This window comes from Dama dama, chromosome 6 (genome assembly GCF_033118175.1).
Source record: "Dama dama isolate Ldn47 chromosome 6, ASM3311817v1, whole genome shotgun sequence".
NCBI lineage: Eukaryota > Metazoa > Chordata > Mammalia > Artiodactyla > Cervidae > Dama > Dama dama.
The window spans coordinates 29,938,918-29,955,445 of record NC_083686.1 but is presented as its reverse complement, the minus strand read 5'-3'; the positions used below and the strand labels follow the sequence as shown (position 1 = coordinate 29,955,445).

The 16,528-nt window shown below is 39.8% G+C and overlaps 1 protein-coding gene across 4 annotated transcripts in view; it reads left to right on the top strand.

Annotated features, from left to right (window-relative positions):
* Window positions 1-15,427, top strand: part of RUFY3 (RUN and FYVE domain containing 3) — an 87,730-nt gene extending 72,303 nt beyond the window's left edge. For 2 of the 4 annotated variants that reach the window (XM_061145822.1, XM_061145823.1), the window contains exons 11-18: window positions 321-488; window positions 1,201-1,298; window positions 5,617-5,736; window positions 7,471-7,570; window positions 8,598-8,662; window positions 11,152-11,179; window positions 11,960-12,031; window positions 13,992-15,427. In XM_061145822.1, coding sequence (XP_061001805.1) covers window positions 321-488; window positions 1,201-1,298; window positions 5,617-5,736; window positions 7,471-7,570; window positions 8,598-8,662; window positions 11,152-11,179; window positions 11,960-12,031; window positions 13,992-14,135 — 795 coding nt within the window. In that variant the 3' untranslated portion in view covers window positions 14,136-15,427. The other 2 variants (XM_061145824.1, XM_061145825.1) reach the window with 1 other exon arrangement.
* Window positions 15,428-16,528: the final 1,101 nt, after the last annotated feature.

The window sequence follows — 16,528 nt, the reverse complement described above, 5'->3', positions numbered from 1 at the left end:
GTATAACAGGACATGACACAGTAGTTTGTTTTAATATCTAATGATGTGCCTCAAGTATGTGTGTATTTTAGGCATATTAGATAGCTCTACCTTTGGCCTATCATGTTTTTCAGATTTGTAAATTATTCAGTAAATATTACTATAATTATCCTAGTTTTTATTATTCTTAGTGTTAATATCTCTGTATTGAATGATGGTTTGTATCTATTTTGCCAGACTTCAGACCTGAGAGTTTTGGCCTGCCTTTTCCTGCAGAATTTTGTAGTTTGTACATAGCTGAGGAAAGAGAAAATAAGTAATTTGTTTCCCTCTGGGGGCAGGATGTTGAAAAAGAACTGGAGATCCAGATCAGCATGAGACAGGAGATGGAATTGGCTATGAAGATGCTGGAGAAGGACGTCTGTGAGAAGCAGGACGCCCTGGTGTCTCTGCGGCAGCAGCTGGACGATCTCAGGGCTCTTAAGCATGAACTTGCCTTCAAGCTGCAGGTACGAGAAGCACAAGGAATGGGCTCACTGGCTCCCTAAAATCCCAGGGCTTCCCTCTGTCCCTCTTCTTCTCTAGAATCACACTAAATACAAGAGGAAAGAGTGGTGTCACTTTGAGGCTGAGAAGTGAAAGTGTTAGTCACTCAGTCATGCCCAACTGTTCGTGACCCCATGGACTGTAGCCCACCAGGCTCCTCTGTCCATGGGATTCTCCAGGCAAGACTACTGAAGTGGGTAGCCATTTCCTTCTCCAGGGGATCTTCCCCACCCAGGGACTGAACCTGGGTCTCCTGCATCACAGGCAGATGCTTTACCGTCTAAGCCTCCAGGGAAGCCCTAGCTGCCAATGAACCACTTTAGGAATCAGACCCTCATAGGATCCTGTATGCATGTTCTGGAAAGCCACAGTCGCTTTTCACATTGTCACATCGACTCTCAAGTCTGACCTACCAACTGAGTTATATAGATAAATTGATATACTTTCTGATGTTGATTTTTGAGACAAAACTGCAGATAACAACACTAATATTAAATGTTGCTTTCTGCTTTTCTCTGTTTGGGAATTAACTAATAGACAGATAATAATATATAAGCATTTCTAGTTCTTCACTTCCCATTTATCATTCGGTTCAAAAGGCACGTGTGACTTGTTTCAGGATTTTACTGTAAACATCCTCATGTAAACACCACTCATAATTCTTTTCTGTAACAGAGTTCGGACTTGGGAGTAAAACAGAAAAGTGAACTGAACAGTCGCTTAGAAGAGAAGACGAATCAGATGGCTGCTACCATTAAACAACTGGAACAAAGGTAAAATTGCTGTTTCTCTAGGGAAACACTTAGGGCAGCCGGTCCTGTAAGTGAAGAGAACGTGCTCTCTCTTGACAGAGAGAGAGTATATGGAAATCGCCCAGCTTAACACCAGGCGTGTTAGTAGAAAGAAAGCCAATTAAATATTGTTTTTTAAGACGTGACTAAAACCCATTTCAGTGTGATGTGTTAGAGGGGGGATATGTATGAGGATGAAAGGACTTGTAAATCTGTGTGTGATTCTGTTACTGTTTATCGCAGAAGTCTTTGAAGACTTCAGTGCTAGGTGATGGAGGGGTACTGTGAACCTCCCTCCCTCATTTTTCATCTCCCTATTCTCTCTGCTTTCTCCTCAACAGTTCTGTAGCTTCCACTGCCACCTCCTGCCCACAATGCTTAGATCTGTTGGTCTCTAGCTCTGTCTTCCTTCTGTATTTTCATCCCCTGACCAGCTATTTCCCACCAGTACCTACAACTTAGTCTGCCCAAAGTACATCTTCTTCCTTTGCTATTCTTTTGTCTTTCTGTCTGAAATCACCACATTCTTGCTAGTGACTCAGCTGCCAGGAGAAATGGCTGAGGCTTCAAGATTAAATGAGCCACAGTACTCATGGTCATGAAAACTTTGCTACCTGTAACACCCACTGATCACCCTTCTTGCACTTGAGCAAAACTACACCACTCACTGGCCCCTGGACACACTTCCCATTTTCCCCATCCATGTCTTTCCTGATTGTTGTTGTTGTTCAGTCATTAAGTTGTGTCCACCTCTTTGCAACCCCATGGACTGCAGCACACCAGGCTTCCCTGTCCTTCACTGTCTCCCAGAGTTTGCCCAAACTCATGTCCTTTGAGTCGGTGATGCCATCCAACCATCTCATCCTCTGTCGTCCCCTTCTCCTCCTGCCCTCAATCTTTCCCAGCATCAGGGTCTTTTCCAATGAGTTGGCTCTTCACATCAGGTGGCCAAAGTATTGGAACTTCAGCTTCAGCATCAGTCCTTTCAATGAATATTCAGGGTTGATTTCCTTTAGAATTGACTGTCTTTTCTAATAGTTTCATCAAATAGAAATGTCCTTCCTCTTTTCACTCCCTTGTTCTTCAGATACATTTTTTATGTTCAGGCTAAAATGCCACTTATCCAAAGCTTCCTCTGATACTTCTTCCCAGCTAAAAATAAACTGCTAGTTTGTCCTTGTTGGAATTCCTATAGCCTTATATCTATACCTAGCCATACTGCTCGTAGCACTTCTCACTTCCTGTCTTACCTTATAAACCCTTATATATATGTATCTTATCTTCTGACGAGAATGTGAGTTCCTTGAAGCTAGTTAACTGTACCCTTTAGGTTCCCTTGTTGGATCTGTCACAGTGCCAAGTGTCCAAAGCATTCATTGAGTAGACGTGTGAATGAATGGGTGAATGGATGACTTCAGGACCAGGGTAGGTCCTGAGCAGCACTGCATATTATTGTTGACTCAGAAGTTAATTGTAAATTAATAAATAAGCTTGAAATCTCTGGCTTGACTGATTGTAAATGAAAAAGTTATCAGTCTATCTCAAAAGTTGTCTATGTACTTGCTCATAAAAGTTGTATGTTTATGATTTAACAAACCAATATTAGTGTTCGTAAATTGTGTTTTTGAAATGTGTCAGATTATTTTTCAGTAGATTTTTGGTTTGGTATTTAAAGCAGACAGAACTGAAATAATGACTTATCTCTTCAGGTATTAAGCTGACTTATTCTCTTGCTATTTTTGTCTTTCCTGTTTATTCATTTTCTCATTCCCCTTTCACTCCATTTTTATTTCTATTTGTATTAACATAGTGAGAAGGATTTGGTGAAACAGGCAAAGACCTTAAATAGTGCAGCAAATAAACTGATTCCAAAACATCATTAGGCATTTTACAGCTGGTCACCTCATAAGTTGGATATCACGACTTAATTGTGAAAGGAAGAAATTTGAAAGCTATTGCATTTACGCTCTGATTCTATATAAAATGTCACCAAAAATTGACTTTGAATTTGCTGGACTTTAAAAAAAAACAGTTTGATATATAGGCTGTGTTTTTTCCTTCTTCTTTATTTTCTCCCCAGAGGTAGCAAATTTAGTATAAGTTCTTAATTAAATACCAAATAAACTTTGAGAAATTACTTCTGAGTTGACCAATATATAAACACCCCATTAAAAAAAAATCCTAGGGAATGGAAGCTCTGTACATACATGATTGATGCCTTTACAACCCAGTCCCCAATAATACCAGTTTCTAGGTACAATGTCTGTGTCAGTGAGCCTGTTCTGCCCGATGTAATGAACTAGAGGTGACGACCACACAGTTTTGGACTCTCCTAAAGTAGTTCTGTGTCTCTTAGGCCATGACCCCTTTTCACTTTGGTTATCTAGGTTTAATCCCCAAGCCAAGGATAAGTACTTAGTATTTCACTACAGTCCTCTTCTCCATAACCAACATTGCTTGCAACCTTTTTTGCCTTAGTGACTTCAGGGGGTAAAAAACAGCATACTTCCGTTTCTTTAAAGTCATAGAGATAAATTTAGTGATTAGGTAACTTATGATAACATAATAATGTGGAAGCTTGGGAAAACCCTCCTAATATTTGTCATCTTCTACCTCTGCCATTTTCCTGCAATTCCACTTCCTATTTAAGTAGCTCAGAGAAAACAGTTTTAATACAGACACTCCTCTACTATATAAAAAAATATGCTACACATTTTTCAAATCTTTTCTGCTTTTCCTTTTGAAGTAAAGATGACAAGGCATGGACCCGAGTAATGGTTCCCTGCCTCTTGTTTCTTGCTGACAACCTCTACTTAAGAGTTTCTATTACTTTTTGTTCAAAAGGGAATTTGCTTAAGTTTTCAGAAAAATAACAATCTGTTAGAAAACCATTTCAGAGTAGGAAACAGACAAATTTAAATAAACTTATATTTGTTATTATTTAGTCAAAGATTCCCAGTAGGTATTCATAAACAGTAATTAGCAGGGCTTCTTTTTCTAAGTGACCACAGATCTAATCCTTCCTAGACTTTACATTGTAATAATCCTATAAATACTTTGATTTTTATAATGATTTGGGAGGGACAGGCATTACATAAGCCTTTATTCCATCAAAAAAGGCTTGGCAAAATTTTTGTTTTCCTCTTTTTTCTCATTCTGATGGGATTTGCAGCATTTCAGCTGCTTAAGTGGGGACAAAGATAACCCCTTTGCTTCCAGCTGTTGAAATTCTTTATCACCTTAGAAAAACCAGAATTAAGAGGGTAAGATAGATTTTTATAGGTGTGTTTTTATAGGTCCTTGCAGACTTGAGCCAAAGTCAAGTCAAAGAGCCTATGACCAACCTCATGGAAGCTCCTATGCTTTTGAACTTAGTTTATTTCTTATAATTTTGCATCTACTCTTATCTTCATCAACCTTTTATGGTGATGAGTTGCCTTTTCTATGAGTATTTGGAAGGAGTGCTCAAACACCAAAATAAAACATTTTAAAGACTACACATAGCATGCTTCCAAATTCTAGTAGAGAGAGCCCCAGATACTTCACCTTAGAACATACTTTTTATAGGTGCAAAGTTATAGGATATTTGGGAGAAAACATTCATCAGAATCTTCCAGAGAATATGGTCAGGAGTCTTAGGCAGGCCCAATGCTGAAATGCTTGTCCAGTTAGTCACACACTATGTGGCAGATATGGAAAAGCAAAGAGATGGCCAGACTCTGACAAAGGCTTTTCATTATGTTAAAACCCGAAGCCTGGGTAAAGGTTGATGTATAGTGTCCAGTGATTTAATATACTTTGTGGTTAAGGAAAGGGACAAGGAAAATGTTCTAATTCCGTGTCATAAGAAGGTAGTTGCCCATTTGCAAGTTCCAGTTATGAGTGTAAAACAGAAATATAAAGTACCAAACCTATTAGGAAATAAACAAAAAAAAGTGGATTTAACTTTAATTACTGTGTACTTGAAGTTGGCTTTGGTATGGATTTTCTAAAAAGTGATGTTTTATTGTTTATCATCTAATGGCTGTAAACTGTAGTACTAGAATAAAAAAAAAAAATGGAAAATCAGCTTTTACTCTGCCTGGTTCACCTTCATCTTGCTTTTTTTGGTTAAAGAATTTGTTCCTCCTCCATCTTTTCTCCCCCCATAATTTCTTCCCATGCCCTGCAGAGTTTATTTTCCTCTCTCTGTATCTCCATGCCTTCTTCCTTGGGTTGTTTTATTTTGTGTTGTGAACTTGGTCTTCCTCCCCGCCATGGCTTTTGTTTTTTATCACACGTTCATATGGCTCACATCCAGATTGCGCCAGGCTGAGCGAGGCCGCCAGTCTGCTGAACTGGACAACCGGCTCTTCAAGCAGGACTTCGGAGACAAGATCAACAGTCTGCAGCTGGAAGTGGAGGCGCTCACCAGGCAGCGGTGAAGAAAGCGCGGCTTTGGTGGCCGGGGCGGTCGTGGGAAGTACTGATGCTAGACAGCCAGGGGGTAGGGGGTAGGGGGCAGTCTCCTGCTCCAGCCATTTCCATTCTGTCTCTGCCGTGTCCTTTCTCCAGAACTAGAATTCAGAAAGCTTCATGTACACCAGCATTCCCCACACCTTGTCAACATCTTTTGCTACCAAAGAAACAGGAAATCAGAACCCAAGATCCCAGATAAATAGGATGGAGTAAGAGACTGTAATGGCCAACACAACACGAATAATAACAGGATTTCCTGAATTCTTACTGTGTGCCGGATACTTTACTAAGCACTGTATATGCATTTTCTCCTAACATCTTCCCTTCAGACCTGTTTGTGATCTCATCACCCCTACTTTCAGATGAAATGGAAACTTAGAGGGGTTAAATTGTCCAAATTCACATAGCTAATGTGTAGCCACATTCTAAAAGCCTATTTCTCTGACTCCAAGCCCTTAACCATTCTTCCACACACGTGCATGCTAAGTCAGCGTATCTTAGTGTGTGGATGCTAAGTCATTTCAGTCGTGTCCGATTCTTTGTGACCCTATGGACCGTAGCACGTCAGGCTCCTTTGTCCATGGGATTCTCCAGGCAAGAATACTGGAGTGATTTGCCATACCCTCCTCCAGGGAATCTTCCCAACCAAGGGATCAAAGCCACGTCTCTTTACATCTCCTGCATTAGCAGGTGGGTTCTTTACCACTAGCGCCACCTGGGAGGCCGTTCTTCCATACCATCTCTCAAATGAGACTCAACTCTGTGCCAAAGGCACTGATTTCAAACAAATATAAGTTTGTTGTTGTATATAAAAGCACACAGCTACTAAGGACACTAGTGGTTGAGGGTGTAACTGGGGATTGACTGATTGATTGATGTAACTGTAAAGAGATAGCTAATTAAAATGTAATGGGGCTACAGTGTCAGTGCTTTCATACTGTATCTTGAAATTTTAGAGATACTATCTTTCAGTTATAGTGAATCCTACCGGCATTCAATTGATGGCAACTGTTCATTAAGAGTTAGTATTAATTGTCAATACTCAGAGTAGTGCTCGCAGGCACTGGGAGATCCTAAAGTGCATTCTTAATCACCCCAGGAAGCTTAAATACATCGAGCGTATTCTAGTACTACTGGTTTTATTGTATTGTATTTTAGTACTTTAAAACCTGGTTGTCCATATATATCTGGTATACAGGTGGCGCTAGTGGTAAAGCACGCACCTGCCAGTGCATGAGACGTAAAGAGACGCCGGTTCAATCCCCTCGATTGGGAAGATCCCCTGGAGGAGGGCATGGCAACCCACTCCAGTATTCATGCCTGGAGAATCCCATGGACAGATGGGCCTGGCGGGCTACGGTCCACGGGGTCGCAAAGAGTTGGACACGACTAAAGCAACTTTGCCCACGTGCACTTTAAAACCTGGTTGTCCGTATATACATGGTTGTTTCTATTGCTGTTGTTCAGTTGCTAAGTCGAGTCTGACGCTGCCACCCCGTGGACTGCAGCATGCCTGGCCTCCCTGTACCTCACCATCTCCCGGGATTTGCCCAAGTTCATGTCCATTGAATCAGTGATGCTATTCATCAAGTATTAAAATTTAATTACTGAGTTCTAAGAAAAAGGTTTGGCATTCTGTAGAAAACAGTACAGAAATCCAAATTTTCATCATTTTTTTTTCTCCCACCCATCCCAGGAATCATCTTGAGTTAGAACTAAAACAGGAAAGAGAAAGAAGGTTACAAAACAGCAGGAGCATCCCAGGAAAGGGATCCCAGAAGCCAGAACCCAAAATGGTAATGTTTGTTATTCCCTTGTTCCTTTACTTAATTTTTAAAGGTTACCTTGATGGACCAGGCTGTTTTCTCTTATGGAACACGTTTAATTAGTATGGCCTTGAGTACATAGGTGGTAGGCAGGCGCTGGGGTAAACACATCGAGGCTTGATTCTAAGTCTGCCTCTAGGACACTCTAACTTGAATTCATTTGGAAAAGGAGATTGATAACCATAATTTCCAGTGACCATCTTTTCGTTGTTGTTCGGTCACTAAATCACGTCTGACGCTTTGTGACCACATGGACTGCAGCAACACCAGGCTTCCCTGACCTTTACTTCTCTGTCCTTCAGTGACCATCTTAATCCTTTCAATTTATTAAGATTATTTTAGTATCTCATTTTTTAATAATGTGGTATAGCCATCCCTCCCCAATCCTGAATTCCCCTTTAACAAAATTATCTTAAATGTTGATTTGCTTCTGTACAGCTTTTTCCAAGTCATGAAGATTTCAAGTTTAGCATACTCAAGGTGCTTCTCTTGGGAAAATTAGAAAAAGAGGAAACTAGGCTTGGGAAATGGGAAATAACACAGAGTGGCTTAAAGAGCAGGAGTAGAAGCTTCTAGAGAACAGTGTTAGGAAAGAGACTTCTAGCACCTATAGTGGTGAGAGAGCCAAGACTGGATCATCCCTGGGACCCAGGAAACAGGGTTTTCTCCTAAGAAGTAACTGATACCTTGAGTCCATTGTGTAAGTAAATAGGATATATTCTGAATTTCATTTCAATCTCAAGAATTAAAGAAAATATTTACTCTGAAAATAATCATTTGTTGCAAGTCCTATCCAAATAATTTGTTAAGAAACGACTCGGAACAAAGAATAAAGGCAAATATCTTGAAAGTAAAATTCCTCCCCTAACCTTAAAAAAAAAAAAAAAGGCTGCTTAGCTTTGTACCAAGCTAGGACAATACAGAAGAAAATGTCTGCCTGGTTAAACTTGTTTAGCAGTCTGAACAATTAATAAACTGGGCTGTTTTCTTTTGGCAGGATGGGAAGCACAAAATTCAAGAGGAAAATGTTAAACTAAACAAGCCCCTGGAAGAAAGCCACAGGTGTTTATTAATAAAGTACTAAGATATAAAGCTCTTTTGGGGTGGTGGGACAGAGGGAGCTTTTGTTATACCTTGGCAGTGATTCAGACCAGACACTGACTTGTAATATTAATATTCCAGAAAGACATTTTAAAGGGAGAGTGAATAAGGAATAAACCAGATAACACATATTGAACCAAACCCATTTAGTCAGATTCAGAAGAAAGAAAGGTGATCAGGCTGTCTTCTGATTCTTTCCTGGTTAATCCCCAAACTATCACTTCAAAGATTAGTTCTAATCTGATCTCTACTGGATCAATAGGACAAGTGAATGAAGGACAAACCATAGCATTTCCTGGGTTCTTAATGTACTTGAGCATGACCTGCTTCCACCTGTGTGCTAAGTGAATGGCAGCTATGTTGCAAATAAATTCCCTAATTTCCCTTATATTTTTCTCTTAAAGAGAAACACAGTTTAATTTTATTTTTCTTAACTCTTCATCTCATTTGCTCACTGAGGAACATGGGATCACTTCCAGGAAGTTGACTTTTAACAGGTTACTTTAACAACAAAACATTACACAGTGCCACTATATTAAAAAATGAAGGAGGTCCAACTATATGACCTTCTGGAAAAGGCAAAATCATGAAGATAGTGATTGCTAGGGATTGGGGGATATGGATAGATGAATTGGTAGAGCACAAAGGATTTTATAGGGCAGTGAAAATACTCTATGACATGCAATGATGGATACATGTCATTATACATTTGTCCAAACCCATAGAATGTACACCACCAAGGGAGAACCCTAGGGTAACCTATGACTCACAGCGTGTCACTTTAGGTTCAGTAACTGTTAGCATCGGGTACCATTCTGGTGTGGAATGTTGATATTGGGGGAGGGTGGGAGGTCCAACAGAATATGTAAGAAATCGGTGTTCTTTTTGCTCAGCTCTGCTGTGAACCTAACACTGCACTAAATATTAAAGTCAATTATAATGACAACAATAACAAAAGATTATTATCAAGGAAAGATACCACAGAGGAGTTTTGAGAGACCTATACAATATGCATTTTTGGCAGCTGAATCTGTCCAATCTTTGATGCCTTAAGAATGAGATAATATGTCATCTGGAGCAAAACTAGCTGCTGGAGAAGATGAAGCACACAATCCAACAGTAGGGTGATTTTGCAGGTGCTTAGCCTAAACAGCCCTTCCTTGCCTCCAAGGCCAGAGTGATCCCAATACCTTTAAGTTTTACTCCCAAGAGAACATGGTCTGATCCAAGACCAGCCTTAAACTCCAGTCCATCTAACATTACAGATCAGGATGGGCTGTGGGAAGGAACTGGACCATAAAATTAACCAAGGCTTAAAAGGGCCTTTCAGAGTCAGCTCATGCCAGACAAAAATCAAGTCATTTACTTTCAGGAGTGTCTTACATGCCAGGTTCTGATTTTAGGCCCTAGAAATAAGAGACAATACAATGACTATCCCTTGGTATCCAGGGTTCCAGGAGCCCCTTCAGATATCAAAACCCATGGATGCTGAAGTCTCTTACATAAAATGGCCTGGTACAATGAACATAACGGGCTGTATCTGTGGGGTTGTGCCTCTGGGATTTAATTAACCACAGATGTGGAACCTGAAAACCAGGAGGCATGAGTGTACTACCTTATATATGTATTATACTCTGCAGCTTAAAAAATGCATCACATTCATTGTCTCCTTACAAATTTACTTCTCCTTAAAAAAGCTTAATCATCTACTACTACTTTACAGGTGAGAAAAATGAGGCACACAGAGACCCAAGTTGCCTCTCTCTATCATGTCTTCCTTTGTCTCTGCCCTAATAATAGCTGCTTCCAGGGCCTCGCCTGGCAAGAACTGCCATCCCAAGATGTACCCAAGTTTCCTTGGATTGTGGTCCAAGGAACAGCTGTCAAGCTGATCATATTGATGGTCACACTGCCATTCAACTGAAGAGAACTGGAGTCATTATAGATCTGTGGTCCATTTTCCCCAGGATTGAATGTGGGCTTTGCTTCTCTTGTATAAGTTCTGTTCCAAGTTGGGAAAATTGGGGTTAGCTCAGCTGGTATCATAAAGAAATATTTCAATCTAAAGGATAACTTGGGAGAAAGGACTAATACATGACATATGATAATCGGCAGGTTTCCATAATACTGATAGGAAAAAAGCTATTAAAATGCATGGCCTCAGCCCCTGGGGATTTGTAGGTTGGGAAACGTGAAGACTATTTTCTTGATAGCAGGAAGGAAACAAAATATAACTCTAGTCTATTTTTAAACAGGAACCTAGACTAATATAGGATTGTATCCTAGTAATAGATTTAACAACCAAAATTTCCTCTCCTAGGAGGTCAACATTAATAATTACTTTGGTCCCAACAACATAAAAGAACCATGGTATTGCTTTCTCCGTACTTTTAAAATGATAAAAGAAATATAAGCCGCTGTTAGTTACTGTTTTTACTTTCCTGTTATAGGCTGCAGTCTCACCCTGTGGATCAACAGGTAACTGAGTCTCCTGTCCTAAAACGTCTTGTAAAAAAATTAGGTAGTCGGCTGGGCCCTGCCTAGTTGTAAACAGGGCAGCAAGGGAGGTCGGTGAACGCATACAGGTCTCTGTGCCCCATCCTTTTAATATCCTAAACGTGCATTTCCCCGACCCTGTCACAGCAGGTAGCACTGTTCTGAGCAACGTACTAAGTAAAACAGCAATGCTCACTCCCTGTTTGAGACTCTCTTTGACTTACTGTGAGACCTCAGAGAGCTCACCAGACCTCCCTTGCCCTTAGCTTTCCCTTAAATAAAAGGAAGAGAAAAAGTACCTCTTGATCCCTTGGAAATAAGCAAACATCAACAGTTAAGAAATACATTACAAAATATAATGGTAACTCCATGAGCAAGATGATAAATGCTACCATGTCTGAGTTACCACAGTCTTATTTACTAGGTATCCTGAAGCCTACTCCCTTCCATTCCTCACGACAGAATAATACAAGAGGGATGGAGCTTTTTACATTTATATACATGAATTTCTTTATATCAGTAAAATTGCATGTTACTTTATTATAAAAATTAAGGTCCACAAGGATAATGATATGATTATCAGAGTTGTATTAAGGTGGTAAGACTATATATATATACATATATACATACATGTAACTTGTTTTTCTAGTTTCCAATAGTCTGCAGTGTGATTATTTTAATTTTGTAACTAAAAATGCATATTCTGAAAAGAGTGATATTTCTGGGGCTAAGGGAGACTAACTGGCTCCCTGTGTTGTTTAGGATCAGCCATTGCCCTCCGAAAAGCCACCGAAGTACTGTCAGCTATGCCAGGAAGACTGCAGCCTAACAAAGGTAACGGTGCTGAGGTTCTTCGTAGGGACGCCCACTGCATGACTAGCTGCTTCTGATGACAGGGACTTCACCATGTAGAGTGCAGAGTGGCGGGGGGAAGCAAAAGGAACAGCAGTGAGTGTGTAGCTATTATTTTCAGTCCTATTAAGTCATGTCAGTAAATCCCCATTAGAACATTAAATACAAAATTTACTACATAATTTAAAATAAATATAAATTTGTTCATTACAAAAGGACAATGAACAAAGTGAACGTGAAGTCCTGGTCTCGTTAAGCTGATGTCCTTTGGGCCATCATTTTATGAAGAGCCTTGGGCTCAGAGGTGTCACATGCATCTGCCGGTTACTGAAAGCTCAGATGCAGCCTGACTTTGGCAGCAAAGTCTACACTCCTTCAGTACTCCATCCTGTTCAGAGCAGAGAAGACAGGTTAGGGAAGGGGATTCTTTGAACTAGTTGGGGAAACAGCCTCTGAAAGGAAAACAAGCTCTCTCTCCACCAAACTGCTTGTTTCCCTTTGGGTCCTCAAGGGTCTCTGTCTGAGCACCTTTCCAGCTTGTCATTGTAGAGTCAGCAAGGTGAAGGAAGCATGCAAAGAAGAGTAAGCATCTTTGACTGCCACATCTGTGCCTTGCTCACAGTTGGATCCCCCAGCATCTAATATGTGCCCAGTTCATAGCAGATGCTCAAGAAACGTTACAGACAAATGAGTGTCAGGAACAAGTGCATAGCAGAGATGGAAACGTGCGCAAATTCTACGTTACAACCTACGTGCCAGCCTCTGTGATCATGCTAAAATGTTAACAAGAAAAATTATAGTGTGACCTAGTCTTAAATTAGCAGAAACAGATAAAGATGAACTGCCTTTATAGAATTGGAAGTTGTAGTTAGAGAAGTGTGTTCCCAAACAGAAGAGGCTGCTGATCTAATTCTGGCTTTTCTTGTCTAAGCCATGCAAAATAACTGCAATATGTCAGAGGAAACATTCCTCCCAGGCTTTCAAATAAAATTGATTCCCCCCTACCTCCACTGCACCCTCAGAAAGATGAATTGTTTAGGGGGAAAGGAGCATTATTTATGGGGAAAATTATTCTCCACAGCCTTTATATAGGGAACCTTGGAGCTGTGTGTGCAGTCCTGTCACTGCCTGTGACACTGCCATAATGACCCACATGCATAATGACCCAAATGTCCCACAGTTTGGCTACTAAGGACTCCAAATGCTTAGTTGCTCAGTCGCCTCCGACTCTGCGACCCTTTGGACTGTAGCCCACCAGGCTCCTCTGTCCAGGGAATTTTACGAAAGTGGGTTGCCATTTTCCCCCGCTACTGGGTATTTCCAACCCAGGGGTTGAACCCACATCCCTTGTGTCTCTTGCGCTGCAAGCAGATTCTTTACCCGCTGAACCATCAGGGAAGCTCCTGCTTAATAGATTAATTTCCCAATCAAAAAGGATGCAGGCAGCTGTGCTTTGCTGCTCTAATATCCCAAAAGATGTGCTTGCAGAGCATCACAGGAAAACATTAAGCACATCATGTATTAGAAATTATGTTTTTAGTTCATGCTCAGCAGAGTTTCCAAGTGTTTGGCTGGTTACCAAACCCATGGCTAGGTCATTGCCTGTCTTATTTGGAGTATGCTTAGGTAACTACAAACTAATTTTAGAACTAGCCCACCTAAAAGTGAATATAAATGAAGTATATATTCTGAAGATAAATAATTTGTGTATTATCTGTTCATGAGAACTCTGTGGAAATGCTTCTCTTCACTTAGATCTAAGAACTAGACTGTACACTTCTTTGTAGACAGGTTGTTTGGTCAGATACTGTGTGGCATACAGCACATATTCAGCCAGTATTTTACTGGACATTGAGCATCCATCCTATCTGGCCTCCACCATCCCATGCATCTTTATGCCCTGCTCTTCTGTTACCCACCTGATCTCACTTTCTCCTTGTAGAATGTATGTAGGAACTGCAGAGGAACCTTCTGTAACATCTGCTCAACAAACGAACTGCCTCTTCCTTCAAGTATCAAGCCTGAGCGAGTTTGCAATCCCTGCCACGAGCATCTGATGAAACAATATTCCACCAGTCCATCGTAAGATGGAGGCCAAGATCTGGACCAGAATGTATCCACCCACGTTAGATGTCAGAATCCCCTAGAGCTGACTTTAGAATCAACTTGAGTTGATAGGAATGCTTTAAATAAACCAGGTCCAGGAAGAAAAGACAGTGGTTGGCAGTGCTGGAAGTTTTGCGTGTTTTCTCTAATGACTGTATGAATAAAAGTTACTCAGTTGAGCCTCTCTCTGCTAAATCTAAACAACCCCACTTTGAAGCATTGATCTTATAGCTTGTCTTTGGAAGGGCTATTCATTTCTATGAATAGTGATAGTAATACTGAGCTGCATGTTAAAGGAGAGAGGGTCCTTAGTGAATAAGAATAAAAAGGAAAACGATCATCCCTTTATTGTATTTGGAGATTCAAGAGGGAAAGATCATTGTTAACCGAGACTGAAATGATAGAGGTTACATGTTGTCTCAGGTGCTGCTAGACATAAACATTATTTCCTCTTTACCCCCACAACCTACCTCTTCTTTAAAGGATCTCTACCAAACTGTGAACCCAAACTCAGGGAAAAAAAATTAAAGAGTAATATAAATTTTGAATGTACTTAAAACAATATTATAATGTATTCTAGTTTTAGGACCAGAATTTTCTAGTTCTGGCCTACACGTTTTCACTATCAGAATAAGGAGGAAGAATGTTTGCTGTTTTTCCACTTAGTGACTTCAGAAGTAAATACCTGCCCTTTTCAGAATCTGCTACGCAACAAGCCAGGTCTTCCCCAGTTTCCCTCCTCTCTGGGTCACGGAAATTATAAGGGGTTTTTAAAGATAGGGTTTGACTTTTGCAAAGCCATGTCAGGTGTAGAGTGAAAAAATTTAATTTGTGCATGGCTGAGAATAATTAGCTGAGAATATTTGTTAAATTCTTTTGTGAATAACGGATTCCTTATTCCAAGCCAAGATTCAGAACTGGTAGACAGGTTTTTTGGAAAGTATGATACTCAAAACAGTTCTTAGTAACAAACCCTTTGGGGGAAAAAAAAGACATGCATTCAGCAGGGGAAGGCAGGAAATGGTCTATGCTCCTTTGATTATGTTGCATGTACATAGATTGTTTGATTCCAATGAAGACCTAAGAAGATAAGATTCTGTTAACTGGTTTAGAGTTATGGGGTGGGAACATCCTGAAACTATGATATTTGATAAATTCTGTCTCCTGAAAAGAGTGACAGCTCAGGAAAGTTGTCATTCCAGAAGTCTGACATGTTCTTTGGTGGAGCTGAGTTTTAAGAGCCCTAGGGAAAAATAAAATTAGTAATTCCAACGTCGTTTGTTGTCATTTTTTCTCTTTGAATAATATTTATTGCTTGTGATTCTCCATCTTCCTTATTTTTGACTACATATATGTGTCAGCACTGTTCTAGGTTCTATAGAAAATGGGGGGGGGGGGATTATCCTAAATTAGCAAAAGTTATTTTATAATTAGTTTTGAACTAAATTGAAGAGGCCACTCTGTACATGGAATGTAAGGAGGAATAAATAGCCACTTGAGATTTGTTTTTGAAATGCACATAAGCTGTTTATAGTGTTTCAGTTTTTTTTTTTTTTTTAAACCAAAGCTCCAGAGATTTGTTATTAGTGCATATGCCCACAAAGCAAGGGGACCAAGTCATGAATACCTTGACTTAATGATAGGCCTTTCTTCCTTAAAAATTGTGGGTTCCACTGTTTACAATAGTATCACCAAGAATAACATACTTAGGAATACATTTAACCACAGAAGCAAACCACTTGTACACTGAAAACCAAAGCACTGCCAAAAGAAACAAGATACCAGTACACGGAAAGACACCTCATGGTCACGAATTGGAAAACTTACATTATTGACCAGAGGCGTATTAATACATCTTTTGTTACCCAAATGTTAATTGACCAGATACATATAAATACATTTTTAAAGAGTGATACAATTAACATCAGTGTGCAGAGTTTTTAGAATGTAAAATTGATCAAGGGTTCATTATACAGCTTAGGATTGTCATTATCATTCACATTTTACTGTTAGGTTTTTGTTCCAACCTTGTGTATATTATAAACATAAGTTTATTAGCATAAAACTTTTAAAAAAATGACATATCGTGAAGTTCTGAGTTAAGAATTTTTCTGTGGTTTTATGCAGATACTTTGATTGTCCAAGAGACATATATACTAGTGTCTCAGAAGATGGTATTTCTTCAGAATATAGTTGATTCAGATGATGTGAATGTCACACACACACACACAAAAAGCCTTAATGACTGATTCTAATACAGAAAGTGAAAATGAGACTCAGTGCTGGAGACGACTTTACAGGTATGTCAGGTGTAACTATTGAATGTACTAACCCACAAAATGTTATAACACAATTGTGGGCCTGCCAAAATAA